Below are 18,228 nucleotides of genomic sequence, written 5' to 3' on the forward strand. Positions count from 1 at the left end.
TAGCAGATACACAGTTTCGTACATCTTTTGTGGACAAAACAGCTGATTTCCCTAGCAAAATGATCTCTGTAAAATAAAATCGAATGTTGTAGCAAGCAGTACATAAAAAGTATCTGATGACCGAAAATTAGGACCGATTGTTGATTATAGTCTACCGTCGCATTAGAACATCCTCATAACTTGCTGGAGTTTGAAAATGATTTTCCAAAAAGACGACACAGCGATGCCGAATTTATTGTTTATAATTATATCTTATAAATCGTGTTCAAAATTTGATTTTTTTTTTCATGTGTTTAGTTGTTTAATATATTACATGGTCATCCTTTTTTTTAAATATTTATTTTGTGAACCTCCGTCGATAGTATCGCCTCTCAGCAGCTATATCCGAGTACAAAGAGTAAACGAATATCAAGGTTATAAACGCATTAAGTCTTTATAAGGCTGTGCATGTGAGACTTATGAATAAGCATTTGGACAGCAAACAGACAAAATATGCTTCATGAATAAATACGTGAGTTTCGAAGGTCTTTGTTGATAAGCTAACACGAATCACACGCGTGCATGGAGAAGCAGTTTTATTTTTCAATCGGAACGACCGTGTGCAAGTCTGTGTGCAGATTGGTTCATTATTTGATTCTTGAATATAAATCGACTTTTATCTTAGAAGTGTCCTTGGTGCAATTGATTAAAAAAACTCAACGGGAACGCCAGCAGCGCAGTACCTCTTAACTTCTTTAGGACATCAGTGGTAGTCCGTCAGGTATGTCTGCTCTCTCCCGTCCTGTTCAATCTCTTCCTTGAGATGATAATGCAATAGACTGTCAATGACCACCACATCTCTATCTCCATCGGTGGAAGACCCATCTGCAACTTGAGAATCGCTTGTTGCATTGACCTTATGGGTGGCACCAAAAGTGAACTTCAAGATCTCACCAACATACTCTTTGAAAGAGCAGGAACATACGGGATGGAGGTAAGCACGGATAATTAGAAGATCGTGGTAAAAAACACGACCAACTTCAGTGCATAAATCACCAAGAACCGCGAAAACCTAGAAGAAGTGACCTGCTTCAAGTTCTTAAGCGCAACCATGTCCGAGGATGATACCAGTACCGCTTTTACGATCGAAAACGAATTGCTATGGCGACCGCAGCGATTGCCAGACTGAGCAGGTTGTGGACAAGCAAGTCCATCAGCTTCCCCACCAAGTACAGGCTCTACAAGTCCCTCGTTGTCTCCATCCTACTCTACGGCTGCGAGACATTGACGCTTTATGCGGACACAGAACTCAGGATACAGGCGTTTGAACATAAATGTCACCGCAACTCCTAATCGGAACACAAGACCAACGAGTTTTTTCGGAACATGACTGCAACACTTGTTGGTCCACAGGAGCACCTATTGCCGACTGTAAACGATGAAAGCTGGCTTGGTTCGAACACTTCACCAAGCACGACTCGCTACGCTAGAGGGAAGTCGACGTCGAAGCCGTAAGAAGAAAAATGGTTGAACAATGTATCAATAAGATATCCGCTCTGTTTCTAGCTCCAATGGCCAGAGGCCAGCGGGGCTTATGTCATGGTCCTGTGTCCATCGTGCGTGCGTCCGTGCGTGCGTCCGTGCGTGCGTGAGTGCGTTAACGTTTTCTTTAAACGTCTTCTTCTTCTAAACTACAAGTCCAATTCTGATAAAACTTCTCACAAATGTTCCTAGGATGAACCTCTTTAAAATCTATTCAAATTATGCCCCTGGGGTCAAATTTGACCTCGCCCCGGGGGTCAATAAATTGAACATATGCTTAAATAAAGCCTATTTTGTGCAAACTTTAAAAATTCTCTTGTCCATAACCATTGGGCCTAGTGCTACCACATTTGGTATGTAGTTACATTTAATAGTTCTCTACTTTGTTTGTTCAAATTATGCCCCTGGTGTCAAATTTAACCCTGCCCCGGGGGTCACAAAAATGAAAATGTGCAAAGTGCAAACTTTAAACATTTCTTGTCCATAACCGTATGGCATAGGGCTACCAAATTTGGTGTGTAGTGACATCTAATAGTCCTCTACCAAGTTTGTTCAAATTAAGCCTCTGGGATCAAATTTGACAGTTCCCCAGGGGTCACAAAATTGAACATATGCTAATATTGGGCCTATTTTGTGCATACTTTAAAAATCTTCTTGTCCATAACCATTGGGCCTTTTTCTACCAAATTTGGTATGTATTAAAATCTTAAAGTTTTCTACCAAGTTTTTCAAATTATGCCCCTGGGGTCAAATTTGACCCTGCCCCGGGGGTCACAAAAATGAGCATATGCTTAAATAAGACCTATTTTGTGCAAACTTTAAAAATCTTCTTGTTCATAATCATAGAGCCTAGGGCTACTAAATTTGGTATGTAGTTAGATCTAATAGTCCTCTACCAAATTTGATCAAAATTATTCCCCTGGGCTTAAATTTGACCCTGCCCCGGGGGTCACAAAACTGAACATATGCTTATATAAAGCCTCTTTTGTGCAAACTTTAAAAATCTTCCTGTCCATAACCATTGGGCCTAGGGCTACCAAAATTGGTATGTAGTGACATCTTATAGTTCTCTACCAAGTGTGTTCAAATTATGTCCCTGGGGCCAAATTTATCTCTTGAAGGCTCCCATTAAAGAGTTGTTCAAGAAAATTTGATTCGTCAAAAAACATGGCCACAGGAGGTCGTTGAACTTTTCATGTTTATGCGTTTTTGCTTTTTATTCATTATGGGAGGAATAATCTATTTTCTTCTCAAACTTAATGTTTATCAAAATACACTTGGAGTAACTTTTTAATTATAAGAGATAAATGCATATATGTCGAGCGTGAAAGGTAGACCAACATGTTAACTATCCATAAATGTTAAACCTTTACCAAACGACACATTTTGGACTGCCCCAAATTGCAAGAGATTGCAGACGAGAAATTATATTGTAAAGGACTATTTTCAAAAACAAACATGACAGGTAACCAACGTTAGATGGAAAAAAGTAAAGGAAAGTTAGGTCAAGCTAATTGTTTGTCATGATATCTCTTTAAACCTCACGCCATATGCAAGTAGTGTTGCCATAATCGCAACATCTTGATGAATTATAATTCATTTTTTGTCTCATAAACATTTACTTTGATTAACAAACAACCTCTACAAAGTTATCATTCCTACTGCCTTTCGGCACCTCATGAACCTGAAAAACTCGTAACTTTATGTTTCCTCAAGCAAATATCTTCTTTGTACAATAAACAATTTCTTCACCACGTTAAAAATCCTGCTACACTCACTAATGAAAAGAATGAAGTAAAGTTCAGGTGATCTACGTCATTAGGTATTTTGCATATGTCATGAACTATATAAGTAACAGAAACTTCATTAATCTTGTAGAACATGCGTAGATTTGATCTTCAGCATCTACAAATATGTGAAATAGAATGAACGACAATATCTTTTGGAGAGATTAATGTACCTACGTATAAGCAAAGGACCTGTGCGACAATTCCCGGGCTTTTTAGTCTGTTTAGTTAACACCGTAGTAAGGTTTTCCATATATACAAATGCTTACCCTTCCAACTTAAAGCGCCCAGTGGGACGAGGGATAGAAAGAGAAAGTCACATGCTTGAGTACATTTCAACCCATGCGCATTGCCCGCCTTTTTCGTATAAAAAACAGTGTAGCGATACAGGGCCATCATGGCCCTCTTGTTTCATAAGTTTATAACACTTTGTTTCGAAACGACGTTTAACAAGTGTGGGTGATTAAAATGTTTCGCTGATTAGAAATATATTTTTTTCAGACACATGGGTCGTATTTTGTCGAGGATAAAGGGCATTTTAGTGCAGGCTGATCAATAGACCCGCAAACGTGCTACCGACTGAAAAAAACATGATAGGCACAACTTTGTGGAAGAGACGGTACGACATTTTGTATTCATGGTAAGGTATTGTTGATGGAGAATTTAAACTATATTACCGTCAAGTCTTTTGATAATGCTCTTATTATATATGCTTGGAATAAGTTTAGTGTACGACATGTTGAAAAAAACATTTTGCCGATCCATGTGAGGTATGGTACACTTTTCGTTAGCGCCGTTGTTAATAAAGAATATATTAAACAAAATAAATGAGACACAGTTTGTTTAAAACTGTATAACGATTACAAAACATTATCACAGTCTTATTAATTCCACCTGATTCAGATACTTTCCTTTACATTTAATAACACTCAAGTTTTAAATCAATATTTTCTATGTTTTAAAGTCGATTAGTATACGAGTATATACTTACTCCAAATCTGAAACCGTCAAGTACACGACTCATCCCTCAATGTTTATTGATAACTAAAACAACGTGAAGTTGTGCATTTAAATTTATTGTTTTGTTCAGAACATTTAAAATAATAAAAATTGGGTTGATTTATTCCGACACTCGTATGTTTTCTTTTTTTTTAAACCTATCTATTTAATCTCGATTGCATAAGAAGCCTAAGCTTATATGAAACGCTCTCGAGTCCGTTTCCTTGGTGTCTATGGGGGAGATCTAAAGAACGCTTCCACATTGGGGATCGAACCCGTGACCCCCCGATCGCTAGGCGGACACCATATCCACTACACCACGGCGATCTTGACACTCGTTTGGCTCCATACTATCAATGTCTAATTTATTGTTTTCGCATGTATGTTGATCAATTAATGTTTTTGATTTCAGAATTCTAAGATAACATGTAATCATTTAAAATTAAAGTTCGTGTTTTTCTTATATATCCTGTATGTTTTTTATGTGACAAAAATAATATATAAATATGGTTTAATACTTTGATCGTAGGTTATCAAAATATAGCCTTGTTATGGTCTGTTAAATACTTCAATTATGTTTATTAAGCATGCATGTTTGCCCACTGCTTGATAATTGTGATTTGTAAACCGACCTACAACTTAACCCTTCTTACACCTCTTAACTCCTACACGAATAGTGTATCGGATTTTGAAAGTAAGACAATCGAGACTACGCTCGATAAAGATTTAATATGTTCACACATACTTATAAATAATAAAATAATCTGACAGTCTGCATTGAGCAGTGTATGTTGCAAGGACATTGATTGGTTGTTAAAAAATATGAAATATTCCTTATTGGATGAGAATTATTTCGTAATTTTGTAGGAATAATACAATTTACACAGAAACAAGTGTAAACAGTCTACATTCTATATTCGGATAATGTGTTTTCTTTTTTAGGAAGATGTAATTGTTCTGAAGAAATAAATAAATCTTCATACCGAATAATTTAAGATTTAAGAACCTCATGGTACCGTTTTAAGCCATTTATCCCATTCGTATTTATGTCTTTCTGTGTTGTGGTTTTGAATCTAATAGGTTAATTAAGACCCAAAAGCAAACAAAAATATATTTGCAAAATAACTATGAAACTTTTAATCCAGTAGGGTCCTTTATACCTTCAGTTTCGATTTTTGCGTCGAGCTCTACCTGCGCACATTATTAATTGTATGTATCACATAAATGTGAATTTAAATATTATAATAATGCAATGCCAACATGAAGATGTTTATTAAATCATGTACACATACGTACCTTCAATTGGAACTTTTATATAAGAATACACACGAAAATAAACGATTCGATCATCTTACAATGATTTTGTGAATTTACAAAATGCATAATAATCATAGGAGATTGTTATGATCAAATGTTATGACATGCTTTACACACCATTTCTATTAAATTCAGATATTTTGGGCATGGAGTCTTGTTATGAACTAGTTGTATCAAAAACTAATATTTGAATTAAAAACAGGTACAAACCATGCACGAAAGATGTCTGATTAAAATTCATCTGAAATACGTGAATTAAATGCTGTATTTTTACGAGTATCAGTCGTATAATATATGAATACGTTATTAAATCGATGCTTGCGATGTCATATTGTTTCTCAATTATGTTGATACTATGATGACCTCAGGTACAGACGACGAGTCAGGGTGCTCCAGACACATGGCATCTGTTTCATGCCGTTGTCTTCACACACTTCAGATGCGACATGCTCTCTGACTGTTATCAGCATATCTTCGAGGTGGTTGATTTTGTAATGCTCCTTAAACACCTGCACGCAATAGTGAATAAATCATGAACCAAGAAAACGGTCACTCTGTGTCCTTCTGTAGGATTTGAAACCTTTAAAATAGAGCAAAATGCTGCGATTATGGTGTTCAAATGACAAATCTAACCACCCAACCAACTAAGCAACCAATAGGTCAACGAGTTTTCTGATAATTATATGTACTTCTAATACCTACAGTATATGTCCACCATTAATGCTGCATTATGCAAAACACAATTACACACCTGGGGTTGTCGAGAATGCTATATGTGTATCGGCGTCGTGAGGAACTTTAACTGATGAGTCATCCGAATTCTGTTCTTCACCGCTATTGTCAGCCTCGTCTATTCCTAAGCCATCTTGTTCATCGAGACCCATACAAGCCTGAATTAGAAAGATTTTTGGACGACCTGTAAAACACCTAAAACTAAGTGGTACATATGCAAGCAATGATATCTCTTTTTAAATCCAATCAGTATGCGTTTAAAGACGTACATGTTAACTACCACACATTGCAGGAATGTCAAATATTGCATCACGTGTAAGATGACAGCAAAAAGTTAGATTTTGTAAAGCTAGATTTTTGTCAAAAAGCACATACCTGTATAGTTTGGAAGTTCTTTGTTCCTATATTCCATTCGGATCTCCTCGACTGATTTGTTGTTGCAATACCATTCTGCGAACGTCATCAAGGAACAATCGATGTACGTATGCAGAAAGTAAATTATGGTATGCACAATCAGCTTTATAAAATGTAGAGTACATTTGGCTCTGGTTAACACAGAGAACGCTGAGAAATCATGTATAAACAAGAATGATGTGAACAAATTGAAAAACAAGTACGTTGTAAAATATTTAAAAAAAAATTCTTTCACTTAAATGTGTAAAATTAGTTCGCTTTTATAAAATGAATTTTACAACCGTATTCCTTATATCTCTATATTGTATTGTCTTGTCCATTTATGAAACAGATTATACCAGCCAGATTAGAACGTAGGTGTCGTCAATAAACCGAATTTCATCAAAAGCAGCAATATAAGTATGCCTACTTCGTTTCCATGCCCCATGATAACACATATAAAGCAGTATATGTTCTTGCCATCTGGGCCGTTAAGCGTGATTTTAGCAGCCTCCGGATATCTATCCAGTTCGGCTAGCGAGTGGTCTTTCGCGTTGCTAGAAACCTGGAATTTGAGTTCGTCTCTGAAGAAGGTCTCCAGTTTCGTTACGTCGACATCGGAAGCTGTAGGTTTTGAAATAAGATAGTTTGATTTGTATCGTGATTTTATCATTCAACATCTTATGTTCATATATCATTTTTACTGTATTATTTAGTTATCATAAAGCACTAATATTCACTTTAATTCAACCATTGTGACCGTAACTTAAATTGACGGAAACAGCTTTTACTTAGAAATAAGATGTACCCTCTCGTCCATTTTTGTAGTTAATTATCAGCAAAAAGCCTCGCCTTTCTCTGTAGTCGTAGAAACCGCATCTTTTAGACTCACTTCTTCCTGATCCCTCTACATGAACAGATAAATAAATTGTACATTTGTGCATTTGAATTAACCAAACAAACATATTTATGTTCAAACAAAGGTGGTTCAACTCTTCTAACAACTCACATTTGGAGATGTTAAAAATCAACATTACCAAAATGTGTTTTATCATTTATGCTTCCCTAAGCTTTTGTTCACAAATGGCATATTCAAAATAGCCGTATATAGGGTGCAACAATATTCAGAGTGTAACTTTTTTTTCCAAACTTACTTGAGGTATTATTCGTGAAACAATTTATATTAGTAAATGGACATAGTAACGCTTAACATGTATTCAGTACAAGCTTTTTAATATTTTTTGTGTTTTTGATGTGCAAGGAATTAACTTTCCGTAATTACTCTAAGTTTTCTAACACTTAAAAATAATAAGTTTTTCTTGTGTCCGAAATTTAGATACGGAAAATTTTAAAAATTACAGGTGTCCGAAAATTAAGAGACAAAACTTAATAATCCGAAAATTTTACTTATATTGAAATAAAAGCAATAATTGAAATAAATACAACTTCACAGTGTTGCTATCTCTTGCCGGAAATGACACAGAACACAAAAATAAAAACATTAGACATAAAGCTTCCTTAACAGAAATATATCATTTAAAATGCTGTTGGGTGAAGCGATTGTTTTCTACCGGTATACCTGGTTATTTACCCAACTACGCAATGTTTATGGTCCATTTCCATCAGACATGCTTCTCCCAGGTTTTATGACCTTAATCCGTTTGTTAAAATCCAGGATCGAAGTGTCACAAGATAAGAGAATACAGTGCCAAAATCTGGTGAAAAAGCGTTGTAAAATATACTGTCCGAAAATTAAGAGTCATGGACGAAAACGCGCATGTCCGAAAATTAAGAGTCACGATAAAACGTTATTTTGGAAAAAGCAGGTGTACTAAAACTTAAGAGTGTTCGAAAACTTAGAGTACTTCTTTAAGGAGCTAGGCATTTCTGGTATGGGAATTTAATCGTATTGTATTCTCGGTATTGTTTTTACAGGGGGGTTTGGTGTAAAACGTCAGATTTATACCATTGCATGGATAACAGTATCTTATATTTTATATTATTGTCATATTGATCAATCATGAATACTTAGATATACATATTCTGCACACTGTTACCATTTGGAATTCTTGATAGTGCGCTAGAAGAATGAAATGAAAAACGAAAGGCAATGAAATAAGACGCAAACAGTACTATGACCAAAACATTGAGTACGTTGAAGGAGATTAGCGATGAAGAAGGCATACCCAGACGATATATATTGCTGGTTAAGTCCAATAATTTGTACATCGTAAGTGCCGACTCGATGTTTTAATAATATGTTTCCAAAAACTGAATTGTTTGTGACAAAACGGTATATGTATGTTTTTTTACACAAAGCTGTGTAATATAATTTGGGATTTTCTCATCTAAATAGAACATTGCAACATTTGACACAGATGTGAACAGGAAAGAAAAAATGTAACTAAAATAGGTTAAGTGTTCATTTAACAGAACAAGTATTTACTTGAATCCTGAACCATAATTATATTTTTATGGTTTATGGTTTATTCAAGATACCGTAGACATTTCAGTCCATGAGTACACATGTATGTTGAATATATTTATACAAACAAAATGCATGTGGTCATCAATAAATACTAATTCATGGCATGATAGATCATATACAAACTATATTATGTTCTATACATACATTGTTAAAAGATACATGTATTTTAACATAATGTTAACATAAAAAGCGCTATTGACCGCGAGAAGTCAACTTTTCTGACATGTACTCAAAATAATATTTATAGACATTTCTTTGAATAAATGCTTTATGAACATAAATTGCTAAATTTCTGTTAATTGTTTGGTTATCAAATTGCATTAACTTTATAAATTTTGGAATATTTGGTCTTTTCCAGTTATATTGGTTTATGTATTTGTTTTTAATATCATTGTATAAGGAACATTCAAACAAAAAATGAAATTCATCCTCCAAGACATTGCAATGTTGACATTTTCTTTCCTGGAATGGTATAGATTCTGGTTTATGCCATCTGTCTGACTCTATTTCCAATCTATGTGAAGATACTCTAAGTCGGCACAGATTCAACCTAAACTTATCAATAGTAACATCATTTAAATAAGGTTGGAATTCAAATTTACAAACAAGATTATAACTTACTGCTCTTGATGAATTGCTCAGTTCAAACATCCAATTTTGTATAAAAGCATCATTTAATCTGAATTAAACAAGAGATAAAAAGCACTTATCATCACCTAATCCTTGTTGTATCCATGCATAATGTAATCCCAAGGACTACAACAAGTTACAAGCAGCTTTAGCCCATGTGTGCATATTTGGTTAACTTATCAAACGGTTATACATATGTAAATATATGAACTTAACATATGTTTCGTATTCTAACTGGATAACTTTAAGCCAATACCTTATTACATTAACTGCACGTTTCCCGATTAGGGATGTTCTACCAAGTTCTCCATACACAAACTTACTTTGAGTTTGAATTTTCACACCTAATAATTTTTTACAGAAACTTAAATGTACTCTCTCAAGTGTCCTGGATTCATTTAAGCCCCATATTTCTGAGCCATAATTTAAAATTGGTAAATCAAGTTGATCAAATAACTGAAATTTGGTCTGAATATTGATTGAAGGAACATTAATTAAATATGAATTTAATTTAAAAACCGATTTTGAAGCTTGTCAAGCAAGAGTTTCAAAAGTACTTGTAAATGATCCTCCGTGGTAAATACAATTCCTAAATATGTAAAAGATTTTACAATTTCTATAACCTCGCCTTTATATGCAAAATTCATATTTCTCCTTAATTGTCCCCCCTTTAAAAAAATAATAACTTTAGTTTTATTTGAATTTACACAAAGTTTCCACCTATCACAGTATTCTTCCAACAAGCACAAACCTTTATTAAGTTCTTCCTCCGATTCAGCCATAATAACAATATCATCTGCATATAGTAACAGAAATAATTTCAACATTCAAATATCAATCCCATTAAAACCATTTAACATATAGTGTTCCTCAAAATCATTCAAATAAATATAAAATAGGAACGGTGATAATGATTTACCCTGTCTTACTCCTAATAAACAAGAGACGCCTTCATTACTTATTCTATTACCTAATTTGATTCTTGATTTCACATTTACATACATAGCTTTAATAATAATTATCATCTTTCCTCGAACTCCTAGTTTCAAAAGTTTATACCAGATAATATCTCGAACAAAATGATCGAACGCTTTAGTAAAATCAACAAATACAGCATACAATCTCTTTTTTTCATTTAGTAGATAATTAATAACATCATGTAATACAAAAATATTATCAATAGTACCCATGTTTTGTCTTAAACCTGCCTGTGATTCTAGATAAACATGATAATGCTCTGCCCAATTATTCAGTCTATTGTTAATGACTTAAGTAAATAATTTCCCAAGTGTACTTAAAGTGATATTATGGGCATCTAACACTTTATAGGTGTCTATCGCAACCGTTGTTTATTTTTGTTGTTTTCACTTAATATACACTTATATTTGTTAATGCAGAATCAACATACTAAAACAATATACCGGAAAGAGAAAAATAATGCATTTGAACATCAACCGTACTTTCGTTTGACGACTGATCATGCATGTACGATGTGAACCTAAATTTAGTTTTCGTGCAGATTCTTTCATACGACACAAAGACACAATTTTGTTTTACGGATCATTTCGGCTTATAGGACTGGGTGAGTCACGTAAGATATCGAATATAAAATATATTTTTATAAACAACTAGTAGCATGATGAGTTGCAGATGATTGGTCAGTAACCACATTTTAACTAACTTTTTCGATCTGTTAATTCTTTTCAGCTCAATTCAACAGTGAAAAATGGCCATAATATCACTTTAATAATGTAACCCCCATGTAGTTGTTGAAATCATTCTTACTTTCCTTTTTATATAATGCTACAATAAAACCCTCACTCCACATTTCAGGGACATGTCCATTTTTAAACAGCTTATTAAATAAAGTACACACAACTTTTTACAAAGCTACAACTGTGAAGCCCAAAAAAAAATCATTTAGTAGATAATCAGGACCACATGTGTTCCATTGTGTATTTGTTTACAGGCATTAATAACTTCCTGGTCAGAAAACGGTACATTTTATTCATTAAACATTATATTCAGTTCACCATTCAAATATATGTCTTCAAAAAATATAATATCTTCATTGGGCTGATAAAATGAAGAATTTGGATCATTTATTTATTTAAAATAGTTTTTAAATTATTTTCTGTTTATGTTATGTTTATTATCTCTAACACTAGTATTTCTTAACATTTCCCAATGTAATTTTGCATTACTTAGTCTTGCATTTTCTAGTTTATGTGCCTGATTTTTGTCATAAATATTTTTCTTTTTTTTAACTGACCTTTTATAAAAACTTCTTAACTCCACCACGTTTTTTCTATTTTCATTTGTAAGAAAGTTTCTGTATGCATTCAGGGTTTTATAATAATTCCGTTTTTAAACTTTACATTCATCATCAATATATGCTGCATCCTTGTTTCCAAAACATGTTTTGTCAGTACAATGCCTTTTAAATAATGGTGAGCTTATACTTTCAATAACTTTACAAAACGAGCTTAAACAATCATCTAAATCACCATTAGTTTGAGACTGTTAAATATAAATACAAAGTGTGTCAAATGTATTTCTTATACTGTCACTATTTATTGCATTAATATAATCATTTTTCTTTTCATCCTCCCATTTATACAAATATGGTAATTGTTTATCACCCATTTTCAAAAGCATTATTTAAAGTTGTATCATCAGCAATACAATCAAGCAAATCTTTACTTTTAAGGCTAAAAGTTACAGCACAATGATCTGATAAAATATTTGGTTCTAAAATTTCAAATGTTTCAATATATGGGAACATATTACTTTAACACAAAATAAAATCAATAGAACTACAACCTTGTGCACATACAAATGTGTGTTTCTCGAGTTTGCTATCTGACCCAAGTCTGCCATTCACTATTCATAACCCTGACATTTTACAAAAATCCAGTAGTTACTTGCCATATTCATTTACAGTTTTACCTATATTACATCTTGGCAAATAAACATCTTGATTATAATCATCTGGCAACAAATTTTCTAGGCAGACATGAACATTATCATTTAAAACAAAATCTGGTCCCTCACCAACTCTAGCATTAACATCACCACATACAGAATTCACATGATTCATTATACACATTATTACAGTAGGTCATCTGAAATAAATTCAGAAACACTTTGATCAACAAGGTAGTGTCTTCCACTACATTGTGGTGCATTATAGACTAAACATAAAAATTCATCATGATCTAATTCAAACACGTAACTTTTAAAGAATTAAATGCGAATATATATTGTCCTCAGGACGCACATTTCACTCCTGACATGTACAGTACCATTTACTCAAAATGGGGATGTGAATGTTTTTTAAGCTATTGTTCATCTAATTCTATGAGAACAGGTATTGTCATATCTAATAGCACTGACTATAAAATACACAAGTCGGTTGCTGATCCGAATGGTTATTTCCTTGCCATTGACATTTCTGTGCATGGATATCGCTTTAGAATGCTTACTTTATATGGGCCAAATACTGACTCACCTTCCTTATTTGCAGATATCTTTGAAGTTATTATAAAACTTAAAAATGAAGCCTTTATTATATGTGGTGATTTCAACTTAGTAATAGATCCTGTACTAGATTACTTTAATTATAAAAATATCAATAACCCAAAGGCTCGAAGTATAATTTTAGAATTAAGTAAGTGCTACAATCTTGTAAATCCTTTTCGACAACAAAACCAGTCAAAAAAAAATTACTTGGCTTATAACAAATCCAATACAACAGGTTAGACTGGATCTAGTTTTAATCACGTCAGATTTCGTGCAACACTTTAAATCAACTAAAATTGAACCAAGTCTCCAATCTGATTACTCTATCATTACTTTTAATTTAACTTTCAGCATTTTTAGCTCGACTATTATATATGAAATATACTGTAAAACCATTAAATTTCGTGTGGTACGAATTTTCGTGGATTTCGTTGTTCCGCTGAACCACGAATTCAAGTACCAACGATTATTTTTACATTTTTAATCCGAAATCGGTCCTTTCCGAATGTCATTGCCGGCATTCTTTATTGTTTTCGGTTATCTGAGATATTTGATTGAGATATGCTAGGTAAAACAATATGTTGTTTTCTTGATAAGTGTTTGGGTAATAATACTTTTTTAATCAAGCACGGAGTATAAACTGTACATCAACGATTGTTCTCTTTTAAGTGACGTCGTCTAATTAACAGTTTGCAGATTTATCACATATGTCAATTAGTGCCATTTAAAGTTAGAAAAGACATAACGGTTTTCACACCTGTATTTTGGGGACCTTATTACTCAATTGTTACTAATAGGGGACCGATTGAGCAGAGAATTGCAAATATTGTCAAAACAACATTGATGGCAATTAGCGAGCGGGGACCCACAAGATCGCTGCTTATTCGCTCTTATTGACAATTATCGGCAACACTTTCATGCTTCAGTGCACATTAATCATAATCACAAGCCTTGCTGTCAACACACATTAGCAGATTATTCTTCGTTTTTACTCTGGTTGTTTTAAGAAAAGTTTAATGATTATGACTGTCAATCTTCCCGAAAATTTGAAATCCACGAAGTTACGTGTCAACGAATTAGTTGTTTTTTATTAAACCAAGAAATTTCATACCGACGAATTTCTATACGTTTACAGTATTTAGTGGAGCTATCCTACTCACCCCGGCGTCGGCTTTAGCGTTTGCGTTGGCGTTAACGTTGGCGTTAGCGTGCAAATGTTAAAGTTTGCGTACAACCCCAAATATTTTCATTGTCCCTTGACATATTGCTTTCATATTTTGCATACTTGTAAACCAACATGACCCCAACCTATAAACAAGAGCAGACCACTGTATCAAGCATTTTGACATAATTATTGCCCCTTTTATAATTAGAATATGCATATTATTGGTTAATCTATGTTAAAGTTTGCGTACTACCCCAAATATTTCCTATGTCCCTTGACATATTGCTTTCATATTTTGCATACTTGTAAACCAACATGACCCCAACCTATAAACAAGAGCAGACCACTGTATCAAGCATTTTGACATAATTATTGCCCCTTTTATAATTAGAATATGCATATTATTGATAATTCTTTGTTAAAGTTTGCGTACTACCCCAAATATTTCCTATGTCCTTTCACATATTGCTTTTATATTTTGCATACTTCTTTACCAACATCACCCCAATCTACGAACAAGAGCAGACAACAATATCAAGCATACTAACAGAATTATGGCCCCTTTTATACTTAGATAATTGAACATTTTTGTTATGGTCTGTTAAATACTTCAATTATGTTTATTAAGCATGCATGTTTGCCCATTGCTTGATAATTGTGATTTGTAAACCGACCTACAACTTAACCCTTCTTACACCTCTTAACTCCTACACGAATAGTGTATCGGATTTTGAAAGTAAGACAATCGAGACTACGCTCGATAAAGATTTTATATGTTCACACATACTTATAAATAATAAAATAATCTGACTGTCTGCATTGACCAGTGTATGTTGCAAGGACATTGATTGGTTGTTTAAAAATATGAAATATTCCTTATTGGATGAGAATTATTTCGTAATTTTGTAGGAATAATACAATTTACACAGAAACAAGTGTAAACAGTCTACATTCTATATTCGGATAATGTGTTTTCTTTTTTAGGAAGATGTAATTGTTCTTAAGAAATAAATAAATCTTCCTACCGAATAATTTAAGATTTAAGAACCTCATGGTACCGTTTTAAACCATTTATCCCATTCGTATTTATGTCTTTCTGTGTTGTGGTTTTGAATCTAATAGGTTAATTAAGATCCAAAAGCAAACAAAAATATATTTGCAAAATAACTATGAAACTTTTAATCCAGAAGGGTCCTTTATACCTTCAGTTTCGATTTTTGCGTCGAGCTCTACCTGCGCACATTATTAATTGTATGTATCACATAAATGTGAATTTAAATATTATAATAATGCAATGCCAACATGAAGATGTTTATTAAATCATGTACACATACGTACCTTCAATTGGAACTTTTATATAAGAATACACACGAAAATAAACGATTCGATCATCTTACAATGATTTTGTGAATTTACAAAATGCATAATAATCATAGGAGATTGTTATGATCAAATGTTATGACATGCTTTACACAACATTTCTATTAAATTCAGATATTTTGGGCATGGAGTCTTGTTATGAACTAGTTGTATCAAAAACTAATATTTGAATTAAAAACAGGTACAAAACATGCACGAAAGATGTCTGATAAAATTCATCTGAAATACGTGAATTAAATGCTGTATTTTTACGAGTATCAGTCGTATAATATATGAATACGTTATTAAATCGATGCTTGCGATGTCATATTGTTTCTCAATTATGTTGATACTATGATGACCTCAGGTACAGACGACGAGTCAGGGTGCTCCAGACACATGGCATCTGTTTCATGCCGTTGTCTTCACACACTTCAGATGCGACATGCTCTCTGACTGTTATCAGCATATCTTCGAGGTGGTTGATTTTGTAATGCTCCTTAAACATCTGCACGCAATAGTGAATAAATCATGAACCAAGAAAACGGTCACTCTGTGTCCTTCTGTAGGATTTGAAACCTTTAAAATAGAGCAAAATGCTGCGATTATGGTGTTCAAATGACAAATCTAACCACCCAACCAACTAAGCAACCAATAGGTCAACGAGTTTTCTGATAATTATATGTACTTCTAATACCTACAGTATATGTCCACCATTAATGCTGCATTATGCAAAACACAATTACACACCTGGGGTTGTCGAGAATGCTATATGTGTATCGGCGTCGTGAGGAACTTTAACTGATGAGTCATCCGAATTCTGTTCTTCACCGCTATTGTCAGCCTCGTCTATTCCTAAGCCATCTTGTTCATCGAGACCCATACAAGCCTGAATTAGAAAGATTTTTGGACGACCTGTAAAACATCTAAAACTAAGTGGTACATATGCAAGCAATGATATCTCTTTTTAAATCCAATCAGTATGCGTTTAAAGACGTACATGTTAACTACCACACATTGCAGGAATGTCAAATATTGCATCACGTGTAAGATGACAGCAAAAAGTTAGATTTTGTAAAGCTAGATTTTTGTCAAAAAGCACATACCTGTATAGTTTGGAAGTTCTTTGTTCCTATATTCCATTCGGATCTCCTCGACTGATTTGTTGTTGCAATACCATTCTGCGAACGTCATCAAGGAACAATCGATGTACGTATGCAGAAAGTAAATTATGGTATGCACAATCAGCTTTATAAAATGTAGAGTACATTTGGCTCTGGTTAACACAGAGAACGCTGAGAAATCATGTATAAACAAGAATGATGTGAACAAATTGAAAAACAAGTACGTTGTAAAATATTTAAAAAAAAATTCTTTCACTTAAATGTGTAAAATTAGTTCGCTTTTATAAAATGAATTTTACAACCGTATTCCTTATATCTCTATATTGTATTGTCTTGTCCATTGATGAAACAGATTATACCAGCCAGATTAGAACGTAGGTGTCGTCAATAAACCGAATTTCATCAAAAGCAGCAATATAAGTATGCCTACTTCGTTTCCATGCCCCATGATAACACATATAAAGCAGTATATGTTCTTGCCATCTGGGCCGTTAAGCGTGATTTTAGCAGCCTCCGGATATCTATCCAGTTCGGCTAGCGAGTGGTCTTTCGCGTTGCTAGAAACCTGGAATTTGAGTTCGTCTCTGAAGAAGGTCTCCAGTTTCGTTACGTCGACATCGGAAGCTGTAGGTTTTGAAATAAGATAGTTTGATTTGTATCGTGATTTTATCATTCAACATCTTATGTTCATATATCATTTTTACTGTATTATTTAGTTATCATAAAGCACTAATATTCACTTTAATTCAACCATTGTGACCGTAACTTAAATTGACGGAAACAGCTTTAACATAGAAATAAGATGTACCCTCTCGTCCATTTTTGTAGTTAATTATCAGCAAAAAGCCTCGCCTTTCTCTGTAGTCGTAGAAACCGCATCTTTTAGACTCACTTCTTCCTGATCCCTCTACATGAACAGATAAATAAATTGTACATTTGTGCATTTCAATTAACCAAACAAACATATTTATGTTCAAACAAAGGTGGTTCAACTCTTCTAACAACTCACATTTGGAGATGTTAAAAATCAACATTACCAAAATGTGTTTTATCATTTATGCTTCCCTAAGCTTTTGTTTACAAATGGCATATTTGAAATAGCCGTATATAGGGTGCAACAATATTCAGAGTGTAACTTTTTTTTCCAAACTTACTTGAGGTATTATTCGTAAAACAATTTATATTAGTAAA

General features: G+C 33.6%; 1 protein-coding gene across 1 annotated transcript in view; it reads right to left on the reverse strand.

Annotated features, from left to right (window-relative positions):
• Positions 1 to 742: 742 nt before the first annotated feature.
• The window catches only part of LOC127846060 (uncharacterized), a 45,666-nt gene continuing 28,180 nt past the window's right edge, over positions 743 to 18,228 (reverse strand). The window contains exons 2-10 of the mRNA XM_052377237.1: positions 17,846 to 17,944; positions 17,468 to 17,661; positions 17,020 to 17,094; positions 16,664 to 16,802; positions 7,558 to 7,656; positions 7,180 to 7,373; positions 6,732 to 6,806; positions 6,376 to 6,514; positions 743 to 942 (exon numbers count right to left, since the gene is read on the reverse strand). Of these exons, the coding sequence (XP_052233197.1) occupies positions 743 to 942; positions 6,376 to 6,514; positions 6,732 to 6,806; positions 7,180 to 7,373; positions 7,558 to 7,656; positions 16,664 to 16,802; positions 17,020 to 17,094; positions 17,468 to 17,661; positions 17,846 to 17,944 (1,214 nt within the window). The remainder of the gene's footprint in view (positions 943 to 6,375; positions 6,515 to 6,731; positions 6,807 to 7,179; positions 7,374 to 7,557; positions 7,657 to 16,663; positions 16,803 to 17,019; positions 17,095 to 17,467; positions 17,662 to 17,845; positions 17,945 to 18,228) is intronic.

This window comes from Dreissena polymorpha, chromosome 9, assembly GCF_020536995.1.
Source record: "Dreissena polymorpha isolate Duluth1 chromosome 9, UMN_Dpol_1.0, whole genome shotgun sequence".
NCBI classification, from domain to species: domain Eukaryota; kingdom Metazoa; phylum Mollusca; class Bivalvia; order Myida; family Dreissenidae; genus Dreissena; species Dreissena polymorpha.